Source organism: Strix aluco, chromosome 4 (assembly GCF_031877795.1).
Source record: "Strix aluco isolate bStrAlu1 chromosome 4, bStrAlu1.hap1, whole genome shotgun sequence".
Taxonomy (NCBI): domain Eukaryota; kingdom Metazoa; phylum Chordata; class Aves; order Strigiformes; family Strigidae; genus Strix; species Strix aluco.
Window position 1 is genome coordinate 40,363,479 of NC_133934.1, and position 24,678 is coordinate 40,388,156.

The window sequence follows — 24,678 nt, forward strand, 5'->3', positions numbered from 1 at the left end:
GGGCGGGATCCAGCGCCAGCGCCCGCCGGTGCTGCCGCGCCCCGCGGCGGCCGTGGGGGGCGGCGGGGGCGCCGGCCTTAGTGCTTTGAGTTCCCACTCCACGAGAATGAGGTGGATAAAACGCAAACGCCCAGGCTCAGCAGTTGCTTTCGGCGAGATTTGGCTTATTTTTTGTATTTGTACAAATGAGGCCTTAGGACTGAAAGCCTCCCTGGGTGAATAAAAGGTTTTTCAGGGGCAACAAGAAATCGCACTTTGGGTAACAAAACCGTACAGGCATCTTTTTCACACCTCCTCATGCCCGAAATATTTTTTCCTGTTGCATTAAGTTTTTGCGAAACAGAAGCTGAACCTGGCCCAGCAGCTGCTAGAGGGAACTCTTCACTGCAAGCCGGGAGCAGCAGGAGCGCCAGTGCAGGACATCCACGCGTTGCTACTAACCGAGGAGGTGAGCTGGTGATGCCTACGGGTGGTTTTGTCACTGTTCATCACTAGCACTGAGCTGTTACTAAGTATCTTTCATATCTTGTCCTGATTTGGCAAGAAATAGCAGAGTCATAAATGAAAAATGTGTTTTAAAGTGAAATTTGGCTCTGGAAGAAGAGTTTGAGAAGCTTTAACCTAGCTGATTTTGCTCACAGGCCTCAATATCGACTGCTGCTGGATTCCCTTCAGCTTGACCAAATTGCTTTGGCCAGGCTGTTTAAGATGATTGTATACTTGTTTCCCTGTTTTCAAATTAAGTTAATTATATGTTATAGAACCGTAAAAACTAAAAAACTAATATTGAGTGATTTTTTAAAATATAATCAATTCCTGAACACTTTTTTTTTTTTTCTTCAGAATAAAAAAACCTCAAGACAGGGAGGTTGGTTTTCCTGACTACTATTATCAGACACAGGCACCCATGGTCACCAGATCAGCAGCTTCAAATGCTATCAAGAGTAACATCAAACTAACAGAAATAATGATGGAGCCCAGTATTAACATAAACAGAAGGTTAATACCATCGTTAATATGTACATGGGAATGCAAGAAGGGGAAGAGGATCTATGTGAGTGTTGTTGGTTTTTATTTTCTTAAAAAGAAGAACAGGACCAGAGCTTGGGTCAGTCATGTTTTGCCACAGGTACAATGCTAAGTGTCAGAATAACTGAAGGCAGCGAGCAGCAGGCCTCCTTCGGTTGCCTTTGTCTTGCTTGCTTAAACGTGGTTGGGGAGTGCCATTAGAACCATATGGGTGATAACATGAATTGGGTCATGTGTACAGTCTTTTGAATTTTTCCCAGTGTTTCGTGATGTTTGGTGACTGCTGTGGGACTACATTCAACATTCATTGGGTAGTGTATCAGGTTATGCTACTGGAGTAAAATCTAAATTTAATAAATAGCACTTCTACCATTAACATGTTATTGATAAATACTCCCCTCTGCTACTCCTGATTACTCAGGCTGGTGAGTTCCTTAGCTCTTCTTGGCTGAATCATTATACCTATAGTAGAGATAAAACTTGTCACTGATATTCTTTGAAGAACTAAATGGCTCTGGGTTCAAGGGAGTAGCAGTGGATGTTGACTAGTGTCCTTGTAGTCAAATTACCACGATGTAGAGTGGGTAAGTGGTTGAGGAGGTGCGTGGAATATTGGCTGGACTGTCATATTCAAATGGTGTGATTGAATTGTGGTAGATGATGTCCAGCTGATCCTTAGGGATCACTTCTTGGGCCAGTATTGCTTAATGTCTTTATTAATGACCTGGGACAATGGGATGGAGGACATACGTAGCAAACAGGGAAGTGACTGACAAGCTGGAGGTCCCTCCAGGTTCAGAGGGACTTCCACAGGCTGGAGAAACGGGCAGACAGGACATGACACTCAGCAAGGACCAAGTCCAGCACTGGGGATGGAGTAACCCGTGCACCGCTACAGGCTGCAGCCAGTTGGTTAGAAAGGACCTTTGCAGAAAAGGACGTAGGAGTTCCTGATGGAGAAGCAGTTGAGCCCTGATGGGGGCCAGCAGCATCTTGGGCTGCGTTACTTAGTAAGGGTGTCATATACCAGAACTTTGTGAAGTGATTCTGTGACTCTTGTGAGACTGCACCTGGGGCACTGCACTCAGTGTTGGACCACCCAGCACCAAACATACATTACCATGCTGGAGCGAGCCCAGGAAGGGCAGCCAAGGTGGTTACTGGGCTGACCTACAAGGAGCGGCTGAGAGGATTGGGTTTGTTCAACCTGAAGAAGAGCAGGTGAAGTGATAATACAGTGGCTAATTATTTCCTTCTTCTGCTAATTAGGCTAATTTATGTGAAAAATGAGTATTAGGAATTGAATCAGTGATAGCATCACATGGTCTTCAAGAGTAAAATGATATTTTTTCAATCAGTTTGAGTTTATAATTCTGTTCATTTTAATGTTGTTTATTACTCCTCTCTTCTGTAAGAGAAACTATATGACCTTTTTAAAAAAATGAAACTCCTGTATCAATCCAGCCTTGCAAGTATTTGTACATGTATTGGTCTTGCTGCAACCAGTTCAGATATTTTGAGGCCTATAGAGATCATTAGCCTGTCTAGTTTGACCTCCTCTGTCTTGCAGGCCACTGCATTTCACCTGAATTTTCTTACATTTAACTTCCAGTGTGTAACAACCAGTGTGTTAACTAAAGCATGTCTTTTTTTTTTTTTTTTTTTCTCAAATTAAGTTGAGTTCTCTGGTTTGTTTCCTTTTGGAGCCCTTTTCTAGGCGGTGAGTTCTCAGTGTCCTTCTCAAAATGCTGGCACCGACATGGAACCTAACATTCCCCTATAAGTCTCTTCTATGCCACAGACCATGGTAAAAAAATCTCCTCTCCTATTTTTTTTAATGTACCATGTGTTGCATGTACTGGGACTGTACAAGTTCTTCCAGCTTCTTGATACCAGTGGCAGTTGCAGGAGTAAATGAGGCATATGCAAACAGAATTTAGACATTAAAATTCCGCTGCATCTTGCCCTGGTTTCGGCTGGGATAGATTTAATTTTTCTTCTTAGCCAGAATAGTGCTGTGCTTTGGATTCAGTATGGGATTTGGTATGAGAAGAATGTTGATAATACACTGATGTTTTCAGTTGTTGCTAAGAAATCAAGGACTTTCCAGCTTCCCATGTCCTGCCCATGTGCAGGTGTACAAGAAGCTGAGAGGGGGCACAGCCAGAGCACTGGACCCAAACTGGCCAGTGGAATATTCCATATCATGTAACGTCATGCTCAGTGTATAAAGGAGGGTCAGCCAGGAAGGGGGAGGTTTCCTCTCTCGCTTCCAAGATTGTGGTTTCGGGATCTTGTTTTCTTTGGGATTGCTAGCCAGGAACGGGCTGGGTATCAGTCGATGAGTGGTGAGCAATTGCATCTGTACTTTCTATTATTGTTACTGTTTTATTTTATTTCAATTATTAAGCTGTTTTTATCTCAACCTATAAGTCTCCCTTTACCTTCCAATTTATTCCTTATTCCCCAGGCCAGGGAGGGTGAGCAAGCAGCTGTGTGGTGTTTGGCTGTGGCTGGATTTAAACCATGACAATCTTTAAAATTTCTGAAGAGAATAAAGTATTCTGATTGACAGATGTCAAATGAAAAATTTGTTCTGGACCATCAGAAGGATGTATATGATCACAGTTCATCAGAGGTTGTTTTCTTTTTTCTTTTCTTCAATATTGGATCTACTTTGCCAAGTAAGATGTTTAACTAGAATGACAATTATTGTACTCTTCAAATAGTTGTTCAAATTCAGCATGTGTGGTTTTAAGACATACTGTGTAATTTCTCAACATTCTATTTCATGCTTATGTATGATGATCTCATGCATGTTATGCCCCCAAAATGCTGAAGCCATCCCATTTTAGTGTTTTTCAACATATGCAAAATGTTGAAATTAAAAAGAAGATACAGTGCACTTTTACCACAGAACCTGTTTAATGTTTCCCCTTCTCTTTAGACGGTTTGTTTATGGGTTTTTTTTGTGTACTATTCATTTTATACAGCTGCCAAGATCATCTGGGTGTCAGTCAAGTGGGGGGAAAGGGCTGTAACTGCAAATAAACTAGAGAACTGAACAGCTAACTGATCAGATACTTAACATACTACTGAAATGAACAACTTGTGATTTTTGCTTTAAAGGGTGGTTTAACATTAAACGAAGTTTGGGACAAAATGCAGCATCTTTGTTGCTCCACGTCCTCTGAGAACATAGCTGGTATCCGAAAGGAAAAACTGTTTGCCACATCATCTAAATTTGTTTCTCACATCACATTCAGTCTTCATTTTAATCTTTTCAGATTGTGACATTGTGTAGTTTGGTTTACTTTTACTGTAAAGGCAACAAAGATTTTGTGTTTAAAATTTGAAGTCACCAGATACAATTTCTTAGAAAATAGAAAGTTTGGAGGGGGTTGCCATTATTTTTTTAACATAACAATCCTTTGAGCTTTTCCCTGGCATAGCATCTACAGAAATTATTCTAATATTCAGAAGTGCTTCTATTACCTTCCTGAGAGCTTTGGTTTATTCTGGATACTTTCACCACACTGAAATCAGTTTTCCTCCCTCCAGTTACATAATGGAGATCTTCATTTTGTTTATGAATGCGTGACTGGGCAGGTACTCCAGTCCTGACCTAAGCAGTAACACCCACAGCCCTGACAGACACGTGGGCTGTGTAGGGAACTGTGGGAGATGGTGCAGGAAAAGCAGGACAGGAGGAGGCAGCCCTGCAGCAGGTGAGGTCTCCGCTCACAGGCGTGCTGCTGAACGCCCCGGGGCCCTGCCCCCATCCATGCCAACCTGAGGGGCTGGTTGGGACCCTGGTAGCAATAGTCCCAAACTAATCAGATCAATTTTCAGGTTCTTTGTGTGTATTTTCTCACTTTTCCCAACAGTAGTCTATATTGGTTCAAATAATCATACCCTCAGAAGATGGTAGTGCTTGGGCTTTATGTATATATAGGGCTAAAAAGCTGCTTTCATAAGGAAGGATGAGGCCTTCTTTCACTGTTTAACTATAAAATTGTACACTAAACTAAAAAGGTGATTAAAACAGCCCTGGCACTTTAAAATTATGGAGTTTTAATACTTTGAATCGTCAAAGGCACTGTCTTTTAATATAGTTTGCCAACTTTTCCCTCCGCCCCCCCACCCTGCATCTAGATTCCTCAGAAACAAGAGGCAAAACAGGAGTTCATTTTAAAGACAACCAAGTGAAACAAGCTGACAGATCCTCTTAGGATGAATGATTGGTACCTCCCAGGAGACCACCAAAAGGATTACCTAGAGCATGGAACTTGAAACACAAACCCCATTCTGATTACAGTAGTGTTGATAAATAATCAACAAAAAGAAATCTATTTTACTGTCTGTTAGGGAATAATGCTCTTTTAAGCAAATGAATTGTAAACCTCTTTAAAATCATCATATTCTAAAATGCAACTTAAATTCTGCAAGACTCTAATTTACTTGGTTTTGTAACATTGCCTTGCTTCCTTTTCAGCTTCATTTCTTCCTAGAGCTGGTTTACTATTTTATCAGTGAATTTTTCTGATGCTACTGATACAACATTAGAAGCCACAAGGTATAACTGTTGCATGTGAAATATTCACTAAATCTGAGAGTGTACTTCATGTGTTCATATCTTGACCTACTGTGCAAACTTCACAACTGCTTTTCTAAATCTATTCCCCACCCTGTGTTTTTAGCAAGTTTTATCTAGAGCAAAGATGATCCTGGATTTCATTTCCTTCCTACATAAAGGTGTAAGCTTCAAGTTTTAAATAAAGCTAATGCTTATTCTGAAAAGAGTATCTAGACTCAGTAGTTTAGTTTTGTTTTCTATGTAAGGAATGAAGGGCTTTTCTTGCATTAGTGTCATCTTAAACTGTTGTAACCCTGGATTTAAGTGATTTTACCCAATGAAATTCAACAACATGGATTTAAAGTGTCATATCTCATTTTAATGTCATTCTTTGCAATGGGAAGAGTTTATTGCATGACAGATTTTATTTTTGTATTGTTTTGGAACCCACCTAGGAAAGTCTCACATGTGACTGCAGTCTGTGACGCTTATAAACGCATCAGTAATGTTGGTCAGGTTCTTTCAATAGAACAGTTAATTTGTTTTTGTGGGGATAAATTGATGTTAAACTTAACTGAGATATAATAGTAATTGGAAAGCACCAGCTGTATAGCTTGATAAATTTCTTCATTCAAATAGAAGTACAACTTTTACAGAAGAGTCAAACAATCATTTGAAGACAAAGGATTCTTTAATATTAAGGGGAAATATCTGTATTTGACTAGCTGTGCCAGACAATGAAGTCACACATTAGCAAACAATCTGAAATTATTTTTGAAAATGATGAATCTATATAGTTCGACAGTTGCAACCACAGTTGTAGCAGTAGACACAATTACAACCTTCTCTGCATGTTCCTCTAACTCACCACATGGGGTACAACCACATTAAAGAAAATGCAACCTCATTTTATTCACAATGACTGTTACCTGATGGATTCCCAACATAAAAAGCACCCTTTAACTTAATTTTTGTATTTCAGCAATGAGAGTGTTCTTAACCCTTACACTAATTTAAAGAGGGACTAGATTTGTCTAAGTTTCCATGTTAAGGCGCAGTTTATGTGCAACAAATTGATGAAGTTATACTACATACTGTAAGATATTTAAACCAAAATATTGGTAAAAATCCTTAGGACACAACAAAAGATTTTAAATACAGTGGAGTGGCAGTTGAGTCAATCCTTCAGATCCCAACCATCAGTCATAGGGCCGCAGGTTCAGTTCTTACCTTTGCTCTCCAACTCTGTATTAACAACTTTTACATATAAGGTTGTACAATTTATGTGAAAAAAGATAGCTAGTCTTTCATTTGACAGAAGCAACACATCAGATACTGACTGGTGGAAGATTCTTTCAAAAACTATGAATTTTTATTTCTGAAGTCCCAACTCTCATTCCCCAAGCTCCACAGGATTAAACAAGGAAAACATTTTCCAAACAATACCTGCAAAAAGTAAAACATTCTGTTCCAGCATCCAAGTATGTACAAAAATGTGTTTGTATAGATTACAAAACAACTAAGCTTTTTTTTTCCCCAATATATTCTTACACCAGCAACCCTGTAATAATACTCTAAAACACTGAGAGAATAAATTTTAACTTTTTAAAGAGGGTGAAAAAAAAAAAAGGGAATTTTTTATTTCTAATCTCTATCCCACCTTTCCAGCATGGTGGCATTGTTATTTCTAGGTACATAAGAGCATTGTTTACCTATATATCTAGGATTTTGTTCAATAGGGTCTGCTAAGAGACTTGTGTTATTTCCAGCTTTACAACAGTTTCTCTAGAAATAGTTCTGCCAATTTTAAATTTTAACTTCTTTACATTTTATGTAACTATTAGAATTTAAAAATTTATTTTAAAGCAGCATCAAAAATATAACAACAATAAAGTAGATTTCTGGTTGTGTGCCATCAATTAAGCTAATAAAGAATACTATAACCAAGGCATCTTTTCCACAGGGAAGTAATTCTAAGAATTATTAATAAGATTTGCCTTACGGTTAAATTCAGTACTATACACAGCTTTAAAGTTTAAATATTCTTAGTATTCTATTGCCATAATTTTCTTTCCATTTGAGCACAGCTTTAGTAAATAAAAATATATCCACAAATATTTACTTCTGGTCTGTCATACTTTATGTATATTTATAACTAATACAAAATGTAAAAAGAAAGCAAGCATTTTAAATGTACATAACATACTTAAATAATTTCAATACATTTGCTGTTTGTTCCTTACAAACCCTTTGTTTTTAAAAAAAAAGTTTTATAAATACATTTTAGCTTCCAGTGAAAGTATAAGGGGGAACAGTTGCCAAAGATGAATTTACTAAAAAATAGAATTTTATAATCTAGATATTCAAACCTATCTAAACAAAACATTAGTAAACATCTTTGTTCTGCTATTAAAGCACAATAACTAATGGATGAAAAAAATCATCTAAGCACTTTTTATATTTTACTTTTGCTATAGAATCCTGTGTGTAAAAATTAGTTAAAATTAAAAAGGGGGACACAAGGTGTGAAACAGCCACAGGATTCCAGTCATTCTAAAAACAAGTTGTAGTGGCTATCAATAAAGTCATTCTATTATGTATTTGAAAGTGTGTTTATGGATTTCACAGTTTGCTACCAATATTTTGATAATGTGCAGATAGTTGCTTACTTCCTTTACAAGGCATCTGTTTACACAGAGTTGACTGAAATATGTCTGTATTGTCTGACAACACTTATTTAAAAAAAGACATGGCTGTCTATGAAGTTAGGACTTTTTTTCTTTGGATTCTCAAATAACATTTTCTTTGGATTATCAACAAACATTTGTATAGAAATCCTTTTTTTGTTCTCATTTTACAATTTCCAAAGTCCAAGTACTTGCCCTTCAGGAGGAATCAACTGCCATCTTTCTGTCCTTTGACAATCAAGGTTAAATCAGTATTAACCCCCAGAATGTTATTTTAAGCACTACAAAGTACAGAGGAAAACACCTCATCAAAATGGGTTAAGTCGTATTCCTGTTCCTAGTGGTGAAAAAGGATTCACTTTGGCCCACATCAAAGCATCGTTCAGTGAAATAGCAGATTTTCCATCTTCAAGGAAGAACACTGGACCCTGTACAGCAAAAATGTTTGGGGAGGAAAAGAAAAAGAAAGTACACATGTGTTATGTAAAGGCTACCACAACAGAATGCACATTTTGTTTTATCTGAGAAGAATGTGAAAACCTGATTTACAACTATCATCTATGTTTGTGCAAAGATTGTAACCCACCAACTTAAAGCTTTGATAATAGTTGCACATTATAAATTGAGTGAACTTGTTATGTTCCAAAATCTGGAGATCCCAACATTTCGTAATCCTTAAAATTTTAGTTTTATTTTCAATAATTGTGGTATTTTAGATATGTTTGTCAATTATTCCAGAGTTAATTTTAGTCTGAATTAGAAGCTGAGGTAACAAGTTTTTTTCCTTCAGAATACAGTACATATTTCATTGTGTTTGTCATTACCTGTGCTGATCTGTGTGTTTCCCCATCTACAAAAAACCCAATATAGTGAAAACATGAAGTCTACAGAATAATTTAAAATGTTCATTATGAAAGGACAAAATACTAATTTATCTGATGGAAGAGGAGCTATTTGCTAATTTCTTTATTTGACAAAATACAGTCTCAAACCTGCAATTCAGTTTAAGTGCCTTCTTAAAGAGTTATGCTCTCCAAACATGCTACTTAAAACTTGTAAACCCATGCAATCAGGCTGCTGTACCTTAGTGTTAACCAAGTGACATGTGAGCTGGTCTGCATACCTAAAGCAATGACTCCTAATGTTCAGTAATCCAGAAAGAAGGATATTGTAGATGACAAGCTGGTGACACCGTATTTACTATTCTTGTTGAATGGATTATTACAACGGCAGCTTTATGTGGCTGTTGGCAAATGTTGAGAGTATAGCCACAGACAGCAACTGCTGGTCTGATATGGAAGTGTTGGCAGCAAGGGTTTTTTTTTTTTTAGACTTGAGGGTCTGCAGTTTTGAATTTTGTTTACCTCAAAAATCCCACTAGCATTTTGCAATCTCCAGTTTCTGACGCAAAACTATCCCTCTTAATCCCCAAACAACCACGTTACTCTTTGGGGTGGCATCTTGCACTGGACAGAGGAAATAGACTCAGCCTCATGTAAGAGAGTAAATTCACATGGAGGAACTGTCTGGAGACAGGAGCCTGAGGGTAGTGTTTTCAGGCTCTTGTCAATTTTCCCTTTATGAAAGAGGTGTTAAAAGGACTGGTATGTATTGATCGTAAAGTTCTATGTGAGTGATGAATATATTTGAATATTTGTCCTCCAATATCTGGCTTTTATTTAATCATGAATTACAAGTTTTACAGTAAGCATTTCCATAATGATAAAATACTAACAACAGAGTAATGTCAGTGTGTGGTTGAAGATAAATAATTTCCTGGTTTTTATTCAAGCTGTGGTGAGGTAGTGGGCAAAGTTCTGTCTAAAATTACATGCACTTTAGACAGAACATTTGGCAAAGAAAATCTGTCTTTCCCATGGAAATTAAAAAGTTTTGGATTGGGAAATTAGGCAATTATTTGATTGGACAATTCTTTACATAGCTTTTCTTATATAGCACTTGTCCTCCTTTAACTTCTGCTACTGTGACACCAGGGAAAAAACATTTTTCTTCCCAAATGATGGGAGAGACCTTAGATTTGTGGCAACCTCACGACTAGTCAATGCTATCACCAAGAACGAACTCCTCAGCTCTCTGAAACCGTACCTGTATCCTTAGCCCTGTCAAACAAGAGATGTGAACATCTGAATGACTAGGAAGATTTGATCCAGTGACATAGTCGGGCCCAACCATTCCCTTCAGAGGCTCCTCTTGTATTCGTGATACGAGTGATGAATACACTGTTCTCTGTGATTCAGATGGCGGGGTGCGTGGCAATTCATCGGTAGGCCTATGAACAAAAGACACTTGTTTTTCAACTATATGTCTTAATTTGTGTTAGAAGTTGAGCGCCAAAAAGTACTAATTTTTTACATTCATATTCATATTTTACAAAGGAAGTAAATACTGCATTTACAACCAAATGATTAAATACTAATAGTCTCATTCATTGTAGTTTTATATTTTTCTACCTACTTGTTTAATTGAGTACAAGCTCTCCATGCCTCTAGTTCCTCAGAAAGCTGTTCAATTTTCAAAGGTACAGATACTTCCCGTCTTTTTAAAAGCTGACTGAAAAGGAATGCAAGAAATTGAAGTCCAAATTAATTTTAACAATGAATATTTTCTTAAAAGGAAAACAAGATAGTAGTAATATAGGACTATTTGTGATTGGATATAGAAATAACTTCATGGAAATAAACTGATCCTTCACAATAATCACTATATTAAACCTTAGAAATATTAAATCACTAGATATATAAGTATACCTTCTGATTTAAGTTTGATTTTAATTCCTGTTACTATTATATAAAATTCCCATTGCTATTATATTAAATCCCTATTCACACCTTCTTATTTAAGCTTGTCTTTAGCTCTATTTTTTTCTTTGAGGCTGTTCTATGTTTTAAGACTATATGTGTTCTTATTTCTTAATAGTGACAACTTTACTAAAATTAAGGATCCATTTTGCCTACATATAGTAGATATGATAAAAATACAATTAGAGTAACATGGTTTAATACATGCTCTGAGACAGCCTTGTTTCACCTGATTACTTGCGGAAAACAGTTTCAAAACCCTTGCAGTGGATGCATTTTTTTATTTATCAAAATGTAATACAAGGGCCAGTTATTCCCTGACCTAATTCAGCAAACTCCTATTTGTGTTGCAAAGCCTTAGAAAAATCCATCTTAAGATGGGCTGGAATCTAAAATAATCTATGAATCCTGAAAATAATGGGCAACCTGAGAAAAAAATTTAGAGCAGTATTGTTCTGTGGTTCTTTAAATCCCAGGAAAACTTAAAGCATAACAGCCAAAGTATCACAAACTGAATCTCACAGACAGCTTGTTACTAGTCTATTAATTTCCTGTAAAAGCTTATATTTCATCTTCTTGTTTTCCATACATAAGTCTGGTGGAGGAGCAAAGAAAAAAAAACAAACACATGAACAGTCCTTTTCCCTTTTCTTTATCCTCTCACCAAGTTTCAGAGACGAGGATGGCTAAGAGGAAGGAAGTGTTGTTGAAACATCTAATGGGGAGGAGTTGAAGAAAAGGAGCAAACACAGTTCTGACATGTTAAACTTACGTTGTTTAATTATAATTGTTAAGCAAGTCTGATAAATATCAGGAGGTGTAGGAAAGCTCACAATTCTATTAAGGTATAAAAGGACTGGACAACATATATGCAACATTTATTCTTGAGGAAGAGATAAATGAGCTGAAATTGTTAGCAAAGCTACAGTGGTCAGTTAGTGCAGCTAGTGGAGCAGTAACAGCATGAACAATGCCAACACAGCTTGCACTATGAAATCAGTGACATTTTGGAGCTGGCCTTGCTAGCCAGCAAATCAGGTGACAACTCCAAAAGGATCTGACAGTCCCAAATGGTGGAGGAAAAATGGAAATTAGTTAGCTGGATAGCAGCATGGTTACCAAACCAGACAGGAAGACCAAACAAACATGGTTATACTCTGAGGAAGGAACACTAAAGTATTGTATGTAAGCCTATTTTATTAATCAGGTAAGATAAAGATTATTGATCTTAATCTTTCTCCTTTCAAGTCCAAGTTGGTTGGTTCAAGTCCAAATGGAACAAGTGGGGTTAGGTCAAGTCAAGTGTACCAAGTGAAATCAAGTGGGTCAGGTTGAGCTGATCAAGGCAAGTCTGGTCAACTGGGCTGGGTCAAGTCAAGCAGGCCAAGTCTGGTCATGTCAAGTGGGTGAGGTCAAGTCAATTGGATCAGGCTGAGCTGCTTCAGGTCAGTCAAATCTAGTCAGGTGGTCTAGTCAGGTCAGGTCAAGTCAGGTGATGGGTTGGTATTGAATTGGGCCAAGTGGGCAGGACCAGGCCAGGTCGGATCAAGTGGGCCAGATCAAGTGTTTTAATGTCTGGGAATATTAGACTACTGAGTAACAGAAGGCTATGATCTAACTGACATCATGGAGATGTGGTGGGATGGCTCCTGTGACTGGAGTGTTGGAATGGAAGGATACAGGCTCTTTAGGAAGGACAGGCAGGGGAGATGAGGAGCGGGGATCAACCTCTATGTCACTGACCAGCTGGAGGGCATGGAGCTCTGCCTGGGGATGGATGAGGAGCCGACCGAGAGCTTATGGGTCAGGATTAAAGGGAGGGCTGGGACAAGGGACATTATAGTGGGGGCTGTTACAGGCCAACCAGCCAGGAAGACCGAGCAGATGAGGCCCTCTGTAGACAGATAGGAGCAGCCTCACGTTCACAAGCCCTGGTCCTCGTGGGGGACTTCAGCCATCCCAATACCTGTGGGAGGGAACAGCACAGCAGGGCATAAGCAATCCAGGAGGTTCCTGGAATGCGTTGATAACTTCCTTCTCCAAGTGATAGCGGAGCCAGTGAGGAGAGGTGCTATGCTGGACCTTGTTCTCACCAACAAGGAGGGGCTGGTGGGGAATGTGAAACTCAAGGGCAGCCTTGGCTGCAGGGACCATGAAATGGAGTTCAAGATCCTTAAGACATCAAGGAGGGTGCACAGAAAGCTCGCTACCCTGGACTTCAGGAGGGCAGACTTTGGCCTCTTCAGGGATCTGCTTGGCAGAGTAGCATGGGCTAAAGCCCTGGAGAGAAGAGGGGCCCAAGAAAGCTGGTTGATATTCAAGGATCAACCCCTCCAAGCTCAGGAGTGATGCATCCTGACAAAGAGGTCGTCAGGTAAGAACACCAGGAGGCCTGCATGGATGAAGAAGGAGCTCCTAGACAAGCTCAGACACAGAAAGGAAGCTTACAGAGGGTGAAAGCAAGGACAGGTATCCTGGGAGGAATACAGAGAAACTGAGCAGCCAGGGATCAGGTTAGGAAGACCAAAGCCCTGATGTAATTCAATCTGGCCAGGGACATCAGGGGCAATGAGAAAAGCTTCTATAGGTATGTTGGTGATAACAGGAAGACTAGGGCAAATGTGGGCCCTCTCCAGAAGGAAATGGGAGACCTGGTTACCTGGGACGTGGAGAAGGCTGAGGTTCTGAATGACGTTTTTTCCTCAGTCTTCACCAGCAAGGGCTTCAGCCACACCACCTAAGACGCAGAAGGGAAAGGTGGGGACTGGAAGAATGAAGAACCGCCCAGGAGATCAGGTTTGAGACCATCAAAGGAACCTGAAGGTGCAGTAGTCCATGGGACCTCATGAAGGAACATCTGAACGGACATCTGAAGGAACTGGTGGATGAAGTGTCTAAGCCACTATCCATCCTATTTGAGAAGTCATGGCAGTCCAGTGAAGTTCCCACTGACTGGAAAAGGGGAAACATAACACCCATTTTTAAAAGGGGAAAAATGGAAGACCTGGGGATCTACAGGCCAGTCAGTCTCACCTCTGTGTCTGGCAAGATTATGGAGCGGATCCTCCTGGAAACTGTGCTAAGGCACATGGAAAATAAGGTGACTGGCGACAGCCAACATGGCTTCACTAAGGGCGAATCGTGCCTGACAAATCTGGTGGCCTTCTGTGATGGGTTTATAGTGTCCATGGATAAGGGAAGAGCAACTGATACCATCTGCCTGGACTTGTGCAAAGCATTTGACCATGTCCCACACGACAATCCCTGTCTGTAAACTGGGGAGACATGGTTTTGACAGATGGACCACTCGGTGTATAAGGAATTGGCTGGATAGTCACACTCAAAGAGTTGCGGTCAATGGATCAACGTCCAAGTGGAATACAGTGACAAGTGGCATTCCTCAGAGGCTGGTATTGGGACTGATGCTGTTTAACATCTTTGTTGGCAACATTGACAGTGCGATTGAGTGCACCCTCAGCAAGTTTGCTGACCACACCAAGCTGTGTGGTGCAGTCAACATGCTGGAGGGAAGGGATGCCATCCAGAGGGCCCGTGACAGGATTGAGAGGTGGGCCTGTGCAAACATGTTCAACAAGGCCAAGTGCAAGGTCCTGCACATGGGTAAGGCAATCCCAAGCACAGATACAGGCTGAGTGAGGAGTGGCTTGAGAGAAGCCCTGCAGAGAAGGACTTGGGGGTGTTTGTGGATGGAAAACTGGCTATGAGCCAGCAATGTGCACTCACAGCCCAGAAAGCCAACTGTATCCTGGGCTGCATCGAGAAAAGCATGATCAGCAGGTGATGGTGATTCTCCCCCTCTGCTCTGCTCTCATGAGACCCCACCTGCAGTACTGTGTCCAGCTCTGGGGCCCCCAACATAAGAAGGACATGGACATGCTCGAGTGAGTCCAGAGGAGGCCATGAAGATGATGAGGGGGCTGGAGCACCTCCTGTATGAGGACAGGCTGAGAGAGTTGGGGTTGTTCAGCCTGGAGAAGAGAAGGCTCTGGAGAGACCTTATAGCAGCCTTCCAGTATTTAAAGGGGGCCTACAGGAAAGATGGGGAGGGACTCTTTATCAGCGAGAGTAGGGATAGAACAAGAGGTAATGGTTTTAAACTGAAAGAGATTAGATCCAGATTAGATATAAGGAAGAAATTCTTTACTGTGAGGGTGGTAAGACACTGGAACAGGTTGCCCAGAGAGGTTGTGGATGCCCCCTCCTGGAAGTGTTCAAAACCAGGTTGGACGGGGCTTTGAGCAACCTGATCTAGTGGAAGGTGTCCCTGCCCATGGCGGGGGGGTTGGAACTAGATGATCTTTAAGGTCCCTTCCAACCCAAACCATTCTATGATATGAATTCTGTGATATAAGGTCAAGGTACGTTTCTTGGTGGGAATGAAGCTAGTGCCCAGTCATTAACTCTAAATTCAAAGCCTGTCCTTGTTGCTATTGAGCAAGTCTTGGCTAATAGACTAGTCATAGATACAAAATTAGAACTGTTACTGGCAACATATAATCATGCATGGAGGTCATGCTGAATACTCATCTACTTCTAAGAAGTTTTTTTCTTACAGAATGAAGAGTTTGACTGAAATCCTGGATTCACAAATTGTTGCATTACCTCACAGGCTTCTACATTTATAAAGAAAGTAAAGAAGGTTCTATATGCAGGCATGGGTATATCCTTTTAACTTTATAACAGAACTGGGAACTCAGAGTTGGTTATTTGGGTTTTTTTTTTTTGGGGGGGTGGAGGGGAATGGGGAAGTGGGGACAGTGTATGGCATACATCATAATATATTTCTCAGTGTTACTGAAAACATAACATTACCTTGTATACTCATAAAGTGCAGGTACAATGCTATTGTACTGTCTTCTGATAGCAAGTAAAGCACCAACATAACCACACAAAATCAGCAACTCATTCCGAAACCTGTAAATGGACAAGTATTAATCATGAACAATAACAAGTATTTGCAAAAACACTAAACAAACTCATAGTCTAATTATAATTTTAAAACCTAATTTATCCATCCATTTTGTGAATATGTTTGCTGATTATACTTACTTTCTGTGTGATGTAATTGTTAAGAACAGACTCCATCTGCTTTTCAATTATTAAATTTTAAATAGCTTGTACAACACAGTTATTAAGCACAATTATGTAAAGTTACAAAACCAATGTCACTCAGACCTTTTAATGTGGTAAAACTCTTAAGTGTAAATAAAATTGCCCCACATATTAGGGTGCACTCCAGTTTTGCCAAGTTTCCCTACAGGCCACAGATAAGAGTTAAGCTTTTTGCTCCTTTTAGTTCTTCAGTGTACACCTGTGCAGGCACTCAGGCCTAGCTTCAACAATCTGTCATAAAGGTGAACCACAGCTATTCAACTATTTTAGAGTTAATTCTGAGAGCAACAGCTCAAATTTCCTTAACAATTTGAGATAGAAACCTGTATTATGTGTGGTACCACTGCTCCTTCTTCAGGAAGCTGAAACCAGAGCTGATCAAAGTGAGATTCTTCAAATAAAACCAACATTGATTCACTCATTGTAAATGCCCCACAGAAAAGGAAGCAGTAAAATATCTTTTTTTTTTTCCTTGCTAAACCTTGAAAATTTAAGAAAATTCCACTTTCTATTCTCCAGATTGGGAACTAGCCTGCTGACTGAAATTTTTTTGTACCCCTTTTCTGGTAAGCAAAAATGATACTAAAAGTGTACACCTATATATATTTTTTTTAATTCCAAAAGTCTCCTTTAATGAAAATTCCACTTTTATAAGTAAGGAAAATATACTCACTCACTACATTTATGCAACACTAATCGTTCAGTGCGTATGTAACTCAGAAGATCAAGATACGGACAGACTGAATCTAAAGTCCAATCTGAGCCACAAAGTTGTTCTGTTGAAAAACAGAAACAAAAATATCTCAAGAGGCAAGCTATACAGATTACTTAGGTTTAAAAGGTTTCTTTATCCAAGTACCTACCTTTCACATACTGAATGCCAATAGGGAGAGCCTTTTCAGGTTCGCTGCTTAACAGATAGTACTTTATAGTTTCGAATATATCCCCATCTGCCTGAATTGTCTCTGCCAACCGCATACATTCTTCTACATCAGGAAGATTACACTGGAAAACAAAGATTTTGCCAAAGCATTATTGTAACATTCAAACAATTCTCTAAGATGCAGAGAAATACTGAAGTTTGATCAAACTCTCACTGAAAGAGCTGTCATTGTTTGAAGGACATACCTGCATATAATTAAGAAATTAAGACAGCCATCTAGACCAGAGAACAACACAGGAAGAGAAGGTTCTGTAACTTTAATTTAAGCAGTATCAGCTTTCATTGCTAACGTTTTTGTGAACTTTTTATTACTGCTTAATAGATGTGCAGTCTGAGTTGAATTTTAAGGGATTTAGTGGAGCAGACCCTTTTGCTGCTGAGGAGGAAAGGGGGATTTAAGATTATAGACATAATACGTAAAACAATTCAGAACAGTACAGAAAGCTGATCTGCCAAGACATGAATAGGCTGCAGTTCAGTGATGAGGAGGTTATAAACCATACTGACAGGTAATTCTGAAGAGCATAATTTACTTCAGGAAGTAACCCATGTCATGGAAAGACTACACACAGAGTAGAATTAAAGAACTAAAGATCTTCTTGTGCAATACTGAAAATAAAGTCAATGAAGACTAAGAGCAAAAAAGGATATGTAACATATAAAACTGTCAGTGATAAATTCATCCTACAGATTTATTTGGCCTTAACTTTTCTGAAATTAGTAAACAAATCAATACATAACCTCTTGTTAACATTCAGGTAAATTCTTTTCCATTGTACCTTTTCATGCAGGTCATTTATTTCTGCTACGCATCCAGGATAAAAAGCACATAGTTTTACTAACTGCAGTTTATTATCAGGAATCATCATAAGAAGATCAGCTGCTAAATCCCTGCACAAACAAAAGATGACATGTAGTTACTCTTGATGGTTTGTTATAGGAGGAAACTCTAGTTTTCTCTTTTACATTCCTTTTATAAAGAAGAGTTTACTGAAAAAAACCCCCTTTTTCCATAGAAGAGCAGAAACAACTTCAGCCTCTAAGACTATTTTGGTGCAATAAATGAGACTTAACCTATTAATCTTTTTGAGGAAGTCACGTGTTAATTTTCTGTTGCTTTACTTGGTTGAATTAAACAGCTGTGCAATCCTAAAGCATCAGAACCACCTCAAAGTGAGATGGAAGAATATGTGAGCAGGGATGGGAAGGGAGAGTAGGACCTGTCCAGTTTGAATGAAAGTAAGATGCTAATGTGGCTCTGTGTCATGAAACCATCCTCAAAGGCTTGAGGCTTCTAGAGCTCCATGACATCAGCATAAAGTACCTCTCAGTCATCCAGAACGGCTAGTGCTTCTGTGACATTACAAAAGAAGAATTATACAAGAAAATAATGTGATACCTATTTTTATCCTTCTGAAAAGAAAATTGTGTTTTAGCAAACTGACATTTCTGAAATATTCTTAACTTTTTATCATCTGTTACCTGCTCCCTCAATACAACAAGCAGCTGGAGGGAACACATGTAAATATTAAGAAATTATTTTGAAACAATTTTTCTACTGAGCTTTTAATAATTGACTATTCTGGTTGTTCTGTGACTCTTCTATTCATGCAGACATCATTTCTCCTGTGAAACACAAGACTGACTTGCCCCTGTGTAAGGCAAAAACTCCTACCACGCTCCCCAGGCTTAAATGCGGTCTTTGGCTTAAAAATATTTGAGTAAGCTACTATCCAATATTTGCAACTGCTTTTTATCCCACTTTCAAGTATTGGTCACAATTAAAAAATGAGAAAACTTATTTTAAGCTTATTTTTATCATCAGTAAAGTCACACGCTTTTCAAATCTCTCTTTCTATAAACAAGCAAAATACCTGTATCCAAGTGATGGAAAGCTAAAAGAAAGACATTGAAACAGTAATGAACAAAACTTTGTTTACAGAAGAAAAATCTAATAGAAACTACAACAGCAAATCTAAGGGTTAGGTTAACTGACTTTAACAACAACAACAAAGTAGTTTTCCAATGCCTTTTGACAACCTAAAGAAGTTAATGCCAAAAGGTCTTTGGCTAACGCCAAAAAATCTGTTATACTATTACCATGCAATAACCATTTCTCCAAGTTACAGAAAGGCTCCTTCATAATATAGGATATTTCACAAGTTCTTAAACTATTTTCAAGATCTGCTACTCACATGTACTCATATTCATAGGCAATTTAACCATTTTTTAAAGGTGATTAGAAATTGCTCAGCCAAAAAACTGAATATTTATTTAAAAAAATCCAAAGAAGCCCTCATATAACAGCCTATAAATTGTGTTACCTGGAATGTTTTTTTAAGAAGTAAATGGAAAACACTATCAGTATAAAGAACAAAATCAGGTGGCTGAGTCTGCATACGCAGAATTCAGTATGTCAAGTAAAATACCACTAGCCTTATGAATAGTAGAAGGTTGCTTTTAATGGCATTTAGGTGCTAAACACAAATAAAATGAAAATGATGTTCTTAAACAGTCACACATTTCCCCAAGGCTGTATATTTGGAAAGATGGGGAAGAGTGTGGGCATGAATGTTCAGTTTTGACTTTTTTTGTTTCGATTTTATATTTCAGAGCATTTCTAAAAAAAAAACCAACCAAACAAACCCACAGCAACAAAAGCCCCCCCAACCAAAAACCAAAAAGCATTCCATCAATAACTTATTTAATTAACAACTCATCAAGGTCCTTGCGTTATTCCTTGAGGTGTCTACAATTAAGCGTGTCTCTACAATGAAATGTTTCCAGTTAATGGAGATCCTTAAGCATAACAAGCAGTAAAACCAAAAAAGAAGCCCTTCAAATATCAGAGGCCCTTGAACTCCAGCTTCCCCATACATGATCTTATACATGCAGAGGACCAAGGGTATTACACTGTGCCAGTATCTCTTTATTACAAAATATGAAGAGATTCAGGAATCTCTAATCTTTTCTTACAGAATAGAAAAATATGCTGTAATGATAACAAATCAGAATCCAGGATTGCAGGTTGTAGCTGTAATAATAGGTGTTCAGTATAGCATATGAAACCCACTGACAAATCCAGATGTATACTTGGGCAATATGCAGGACATATAATTTTATGATATTTTATGATAATTTTATCACAAATACCCACGTAGACTTCAGTGTACACATGCCATAAGTTTGCAGAAGTTTTATGTACATACACATAAATGCTGTACTATTATGAGTACTTGTTACAGCATTGAGATCAGAACAAGCTTTTGTTATGGAACTGGAAAAGATATACATACATAACACCACATCCACTGAGGCTACATAAAAATCACTCTTCACAATGAAGGCACGGAGATCAGAAAAAGAGCTTCAGAGACTTCAAAAGGCGCAGATGGAGTTGCCAAAACAACCCCGTTTGAACTGGTGCAATGCAGACATGCTAAATCATTGCAAAACCAAAGCAGCAAGTCATCCATTTCCTATTTTATTGTTTTCTGCAATGCTTTATTGTCTAAGGCAGGCTAAATGCTCTGTAGAGAGGACTTCCACTATGTTTCTCTCAGGCTACCTCTAGATACTTAAGCAAGTACCAACTGTGGCAGAAAAACTGATGTTTAATTGCAGTACCTGTTTAAGCACGTTTCTATGAAATGTTAATTCTGAAACACCTGTACAGCTGCCAAATATACCTTAAGAAGATTTTCTGCTTGTCATTGGTAAACAAAAAGCAGACCAAAACTGTATCCTTCAAAGTAAAACCACTACAAGGAGGAAAAAAAAAATTTAGAAGCGATAGTTTCCCCTATATGCAACAGAGAAATTACTTACTCCTGCAGAATTAATTAGTAATCCTGTTTCATTCTTAAATCTTGTCAGCTATCTTGTATTCCCAATACCAATATAAAAGAATTCCTCAGCCTCTTAGATTTTTATATTTTTCAAGCAAGTACTTAAAAATCACTTCACAGATATTAAGCAAGCTTCTGACCTTTTGACTTCATAATTCAATTCTAGCCTTTGTCTGAAGCAGTCATTTTTACTCAATACAGACTAGGATTTACTATGCTACCTATTGCCCAAGTAGCTAGGGTTTTTTTCAGCGGGTTTCATACTCTGTTTGACAATGACTCTTCTCTCATTTACAATGCATACATAATGTATTTTGAGATTAAAGCAGAATATTTGCATGCCCTGTACTTCGAAGGTCTAATATAGCAATTCTTATTCAAGCAGCAATTCTTATTCTACCTACCCATAGTGATTTGGTTTCTATAAAAGTTTCAGAATGAAACACCTTTATTGTTTTGTCAGGGGGGGAAAAAAAAAAACAAAAACATCTTCTTTGGATTAAGAAATTCTTACCATGTTGTTACTGTCATACATTTTCTTGCTAGTAATTCTAAGGCATAATGTGTTGCTTGTGCTGCACTTTCTCCTAAGACAGTACCCACACTGATTGCCAACTCCAGTTCATTTCCACGAATCAGGTTTGCCATCGCAAGCTTGCTCAATGAAAAAATTATATCATTAAGGGACACAAGCATTTCTGGGGATTCACCATGTTGAGCATATGACATTCATTTATGAGACTGCTTTTCACAGGACAAAATATGCATTAATTAACGCAACTTTATATATAATTTGGATCTCTCTCAAGAGTAAATAATTGTGCACCACGTGTTAATCAGTTTTTAAATAACCAAATAGATTTCCTTTAGCAGAATCTTCCTTTATTCAACCAAAGAGATTACATAAACATCATCCCAAAGAAGCATGGTAGCAAATCCTTTCTAGTCTTAAGTAAAGACACTAGCTTTCAGAGTACATATTTCCCCTCTCTTTTGATGAAAGGAGACTCAAAAAAACCAAAACTAAACCAGGAAGGACTCTCCTGTCCTTACCCTCTTTGGGCAACTGGAGTTGTTGATAAGCATAGCAGAATATTAAACAGTAAGAGATTACACAACAACTTGAAATATGCCTATTTTGAAATACAGGCATTAGCTGATTATTGCTTTCTCTCTGAACAACTCATTAAGATGGAATTTTACTCATTTTGGGCTAGAGATTTTGGGATAGAGGAGGAAGAACATGTTGAGTCAGCAACAACAAAATCCAGAGAGAATGAGGAAAAGAAACAATTTGTAAAACTACAAAGTGAAAAATCTAATAAAATGTTTCTATAAAATGTTTCTTACATGTCAGCCCTATTTTTGTACTGAGGGAGGGGGATTTTTTTCCTATTTAATTCATCATTTAGACTGCAAACTCTGCAAGGTAGAGAGTGCATCTTTTGTAGCACAATGAAGTTCCAGTTTGAATGGGCCTTTTGAGTCACTATAAACAGTAAACAGTAATACTTGTGTGTATATGTATATCTGTAAGGTATTTAGGTACCTTATATTTTCTAATATAACAAGATACTGTATACATGAAAATACAATTAAATAATAACATACTACTTTCTGTGCATGAGAGAAATCTTAAATTTAACAGAACCAGGGGAGTTTTGCTACTAACTTTAATATTGTAAGGATCAAGCTCTTTATATAAATGTATACAAAGCAAATACCAAGTATAAGTAATACATTTCAGAATGTAGTCCATACATTTTGAAAAACAGTTAACGTGGAGATGTAAAAAGGAAGTCAATGCTGACCTTACCATAGTTAAAAGAGGAAAAAAAAATTACCTCTATATTTTCAACAGCCAGATGGCAACATGCTGCAAGCACTGCATGGCCATCCTGGAAATACCATTCTGCCAGTTCTTTACTGACCTTGTGCAGGAGCCTGCAAGAACAAAACATGAATTTTGCAAGGTCACTTAAAGGTTGGGGTTCTTTGGCTCTTAATTTACATACAAGTCACCACATCTGCTTCTGCACCCTAAATTTATCTAAATTTACCCTATTTTATCTTACAGATAATGACACCACTAGCTTTCAAAATGCAATCAGTTTGAGCTTCATCCACCACTTATGTTGGTGCATATGCAGGTGGGTCAGTTTCCCAAAATCTACATCAGGATGGAAATGCCTCTTCAGATTGACAGAAGAAAAATCAAATATTTGGATATTCATTTAGTACCTGTGAACTCTGCAAAAATCTCTAATTGCTCAAAAATTGCACATGCAAATGAAGTAACTACACAGCTTCCAAGCTGCTTTTGTTACTACACATAGAACTTGATAATGTAATTTAGGTTTTTGAGCACTGTTCTAAACAAGGACAGATGCATGGTTTCTTTTATGGGCACATACAATGAAAATATGGCCATTAGTGTACACTGTCGGAAACTTCACTGATGATAAACAGCGAAGCTTCAGGAGGAGAAGGTGCATAAAATAATAGGGTCTCACAGATACTTGTTAATGCTAATTCTTATTCTACTTACCAAAAGTTATAAGTTAATATGCTACATATTTAAACATACTTAAGGGCATAGGAATGCACCTTAAATATCATGCAAATGAAAAGCATATTTATAATTACAATACATACCTATGAAAAATCCATTCAGTGCCAGAAGGCGGCACAACAGGGGAATTATTCAGTGTATCATCAGTTAGTAACTATCAACTAAGTACTAGATGATGTAATATTTTGTTGTCAAATTCTACATTGCTGATGTCAAATTAAGCCACTAAAGTTTATCTCGCTTGATGACTTTATGTGCTCCACTAAAATGAGGCTTTAGCTATAAACTAGAATAACTTACTCATTATAATCATCTGTATTGTTTCCACCAGAATTTGAAGATCCACTTGTTGCGGAGAGTGGTGACATCTGTATATTTCCCTCACAAGCCGCCTAGAAGTGAATAAAAAAATGGATTAATGAATGCATCAAACTGAATATGAAATGTGATTTTTCAACAACAAAAAAATAATTTAAGATCTATAAAAATTCTTCTAAAGCCCAGTTATAACAAAGGAAATGTTTAAACCAATTAACTTACTCATAACTAAATCTTAACCTAGTTTTATCCAGCCATACAAAAATTCTCCAGAAGCAAGATCTCTTCCTTCTTATGCATTTGTACAGGATTTTTCCAGCATTTGAATATGTTTAAAATGGACAGAGTGCTATAATCTTGATTTTTACACCCCAAGGAGCAAGTGGCTGTGAGGGAAGGATGAACTCCCTAGATACTCCTCAGTAGTTATACCAGCAAATCTGGAAAGGTTTATATAGAGGTAGAAGCTGAAACTTTTGTTCAGTTAAATGTCTGGCAACAAATTATTTCTAACATTAAATGAGAAGAGATCAGTGTGGGTTAAAAGGAAATTCTTTCATGTGCTTTAAGGTGTAGCTGGGATAGCAACATTAAAACTCAGGGCTCAGTTAAAAGGGAAAGAAAACCATGTTATTTTATTGCTTAATGTTAGCTGATTAAACTTCTGAGACAAAGACTAATTTATGAATTGTAATAAAAGCAATCCCCTGCAACACCTCTCTAAAAAGAAAAATGAAGATCTTTCTAAAGCTT

At 38.0% G+C, this 24,678-nt stretch overlaps 1 protein-coding gene and 1 long non-coding RNA gene across 8 annotated transcripts in view; one reads left to right on the forward strand and one right to left on the reverse strand.

The window, feature by feature from the left end:
- Positions 1-23,999, forward strand: LOC141922829 (uncharacterized). 3 transcript variants are annotated; one of them, XR_012623105.1, is made up of 6 exons: positions 144-448; positions 844-1,054; positions 2,736-2,836; positions 3,500-5,605; positions 23,113-23,185; positions 23,939-23,999. It is a non-coding gene; the product is annotated as an uncharacterized LOC141922829 (long non-coding RNA). The 3 variants fall into 3 exon arrangements; XR_012623104.1 differs by lacking the exons at positions 23,113-23,185; positions 23,939-23,999 and adding an exon at positions 1-111 and having other exon boundaries at positions 330-448; positions 3,500-5,916; XR_012623103.1 differs by lacking the exons at positions 23,113-23,185; positions 23,939-23,999 and having other exon boundaries at positions 3,500-5,916.
- Positions 6,278-24,678, reverse strand: part of WDR17 (WD repeat domain 17) — a 72,109-nt gene continuing 53,708 nt past the window's right edge. For 4 of the 5 annotated variants that reach the window (XM_074822786.1, XM_074822785.1, XM_074822789.1 and 1 more), the window contains 11 exons: positions 23,908-23,999; positions 22,880-22,979; positions 21,550-21,689; positions 19,062-19,082; positions 17,967-18,078; positions 17,108-17,249; positions 16,918-17,020; positions 15,945-16,046; positions 10,768-10,863; positions 10,399-10,582; positions 6,278-8,720 (listed from right to left, as the gene is read on the reverse strand). In XM_074822786.1, coding sequence (XP_074678887.1) covers positions 8,601-8,720; positions 10,399-10,582; positions 10,768-10,863; positions 15,945-16,046; positions 16,918-17,020; positions 17,108-17,249; positions 17,967-18,078; positions 19,062-19,082; positions 21,550-21,689; positions 22,880-22,979; positions 23,908-23,999 — 1,212 coding nt within the window. In that variant the 3' untranslated portion in view covers positions 6,278-8,600. The remainder of the gene's footprint in view (positions 8,721-10,398; positions 10,583-10,767; positions 10,864-15,944; positions 16,047-16,917; positions 17,021-17,107; positions 17,250-17,966; positions 18,079-19,061; positions 19,083-21,549; positions 21,690-22,879; positions 22,980-23,907; positions 24,000-24,678) is intronic. The other variant, XM_074822784.1, reaches the window with a different exon arrangement.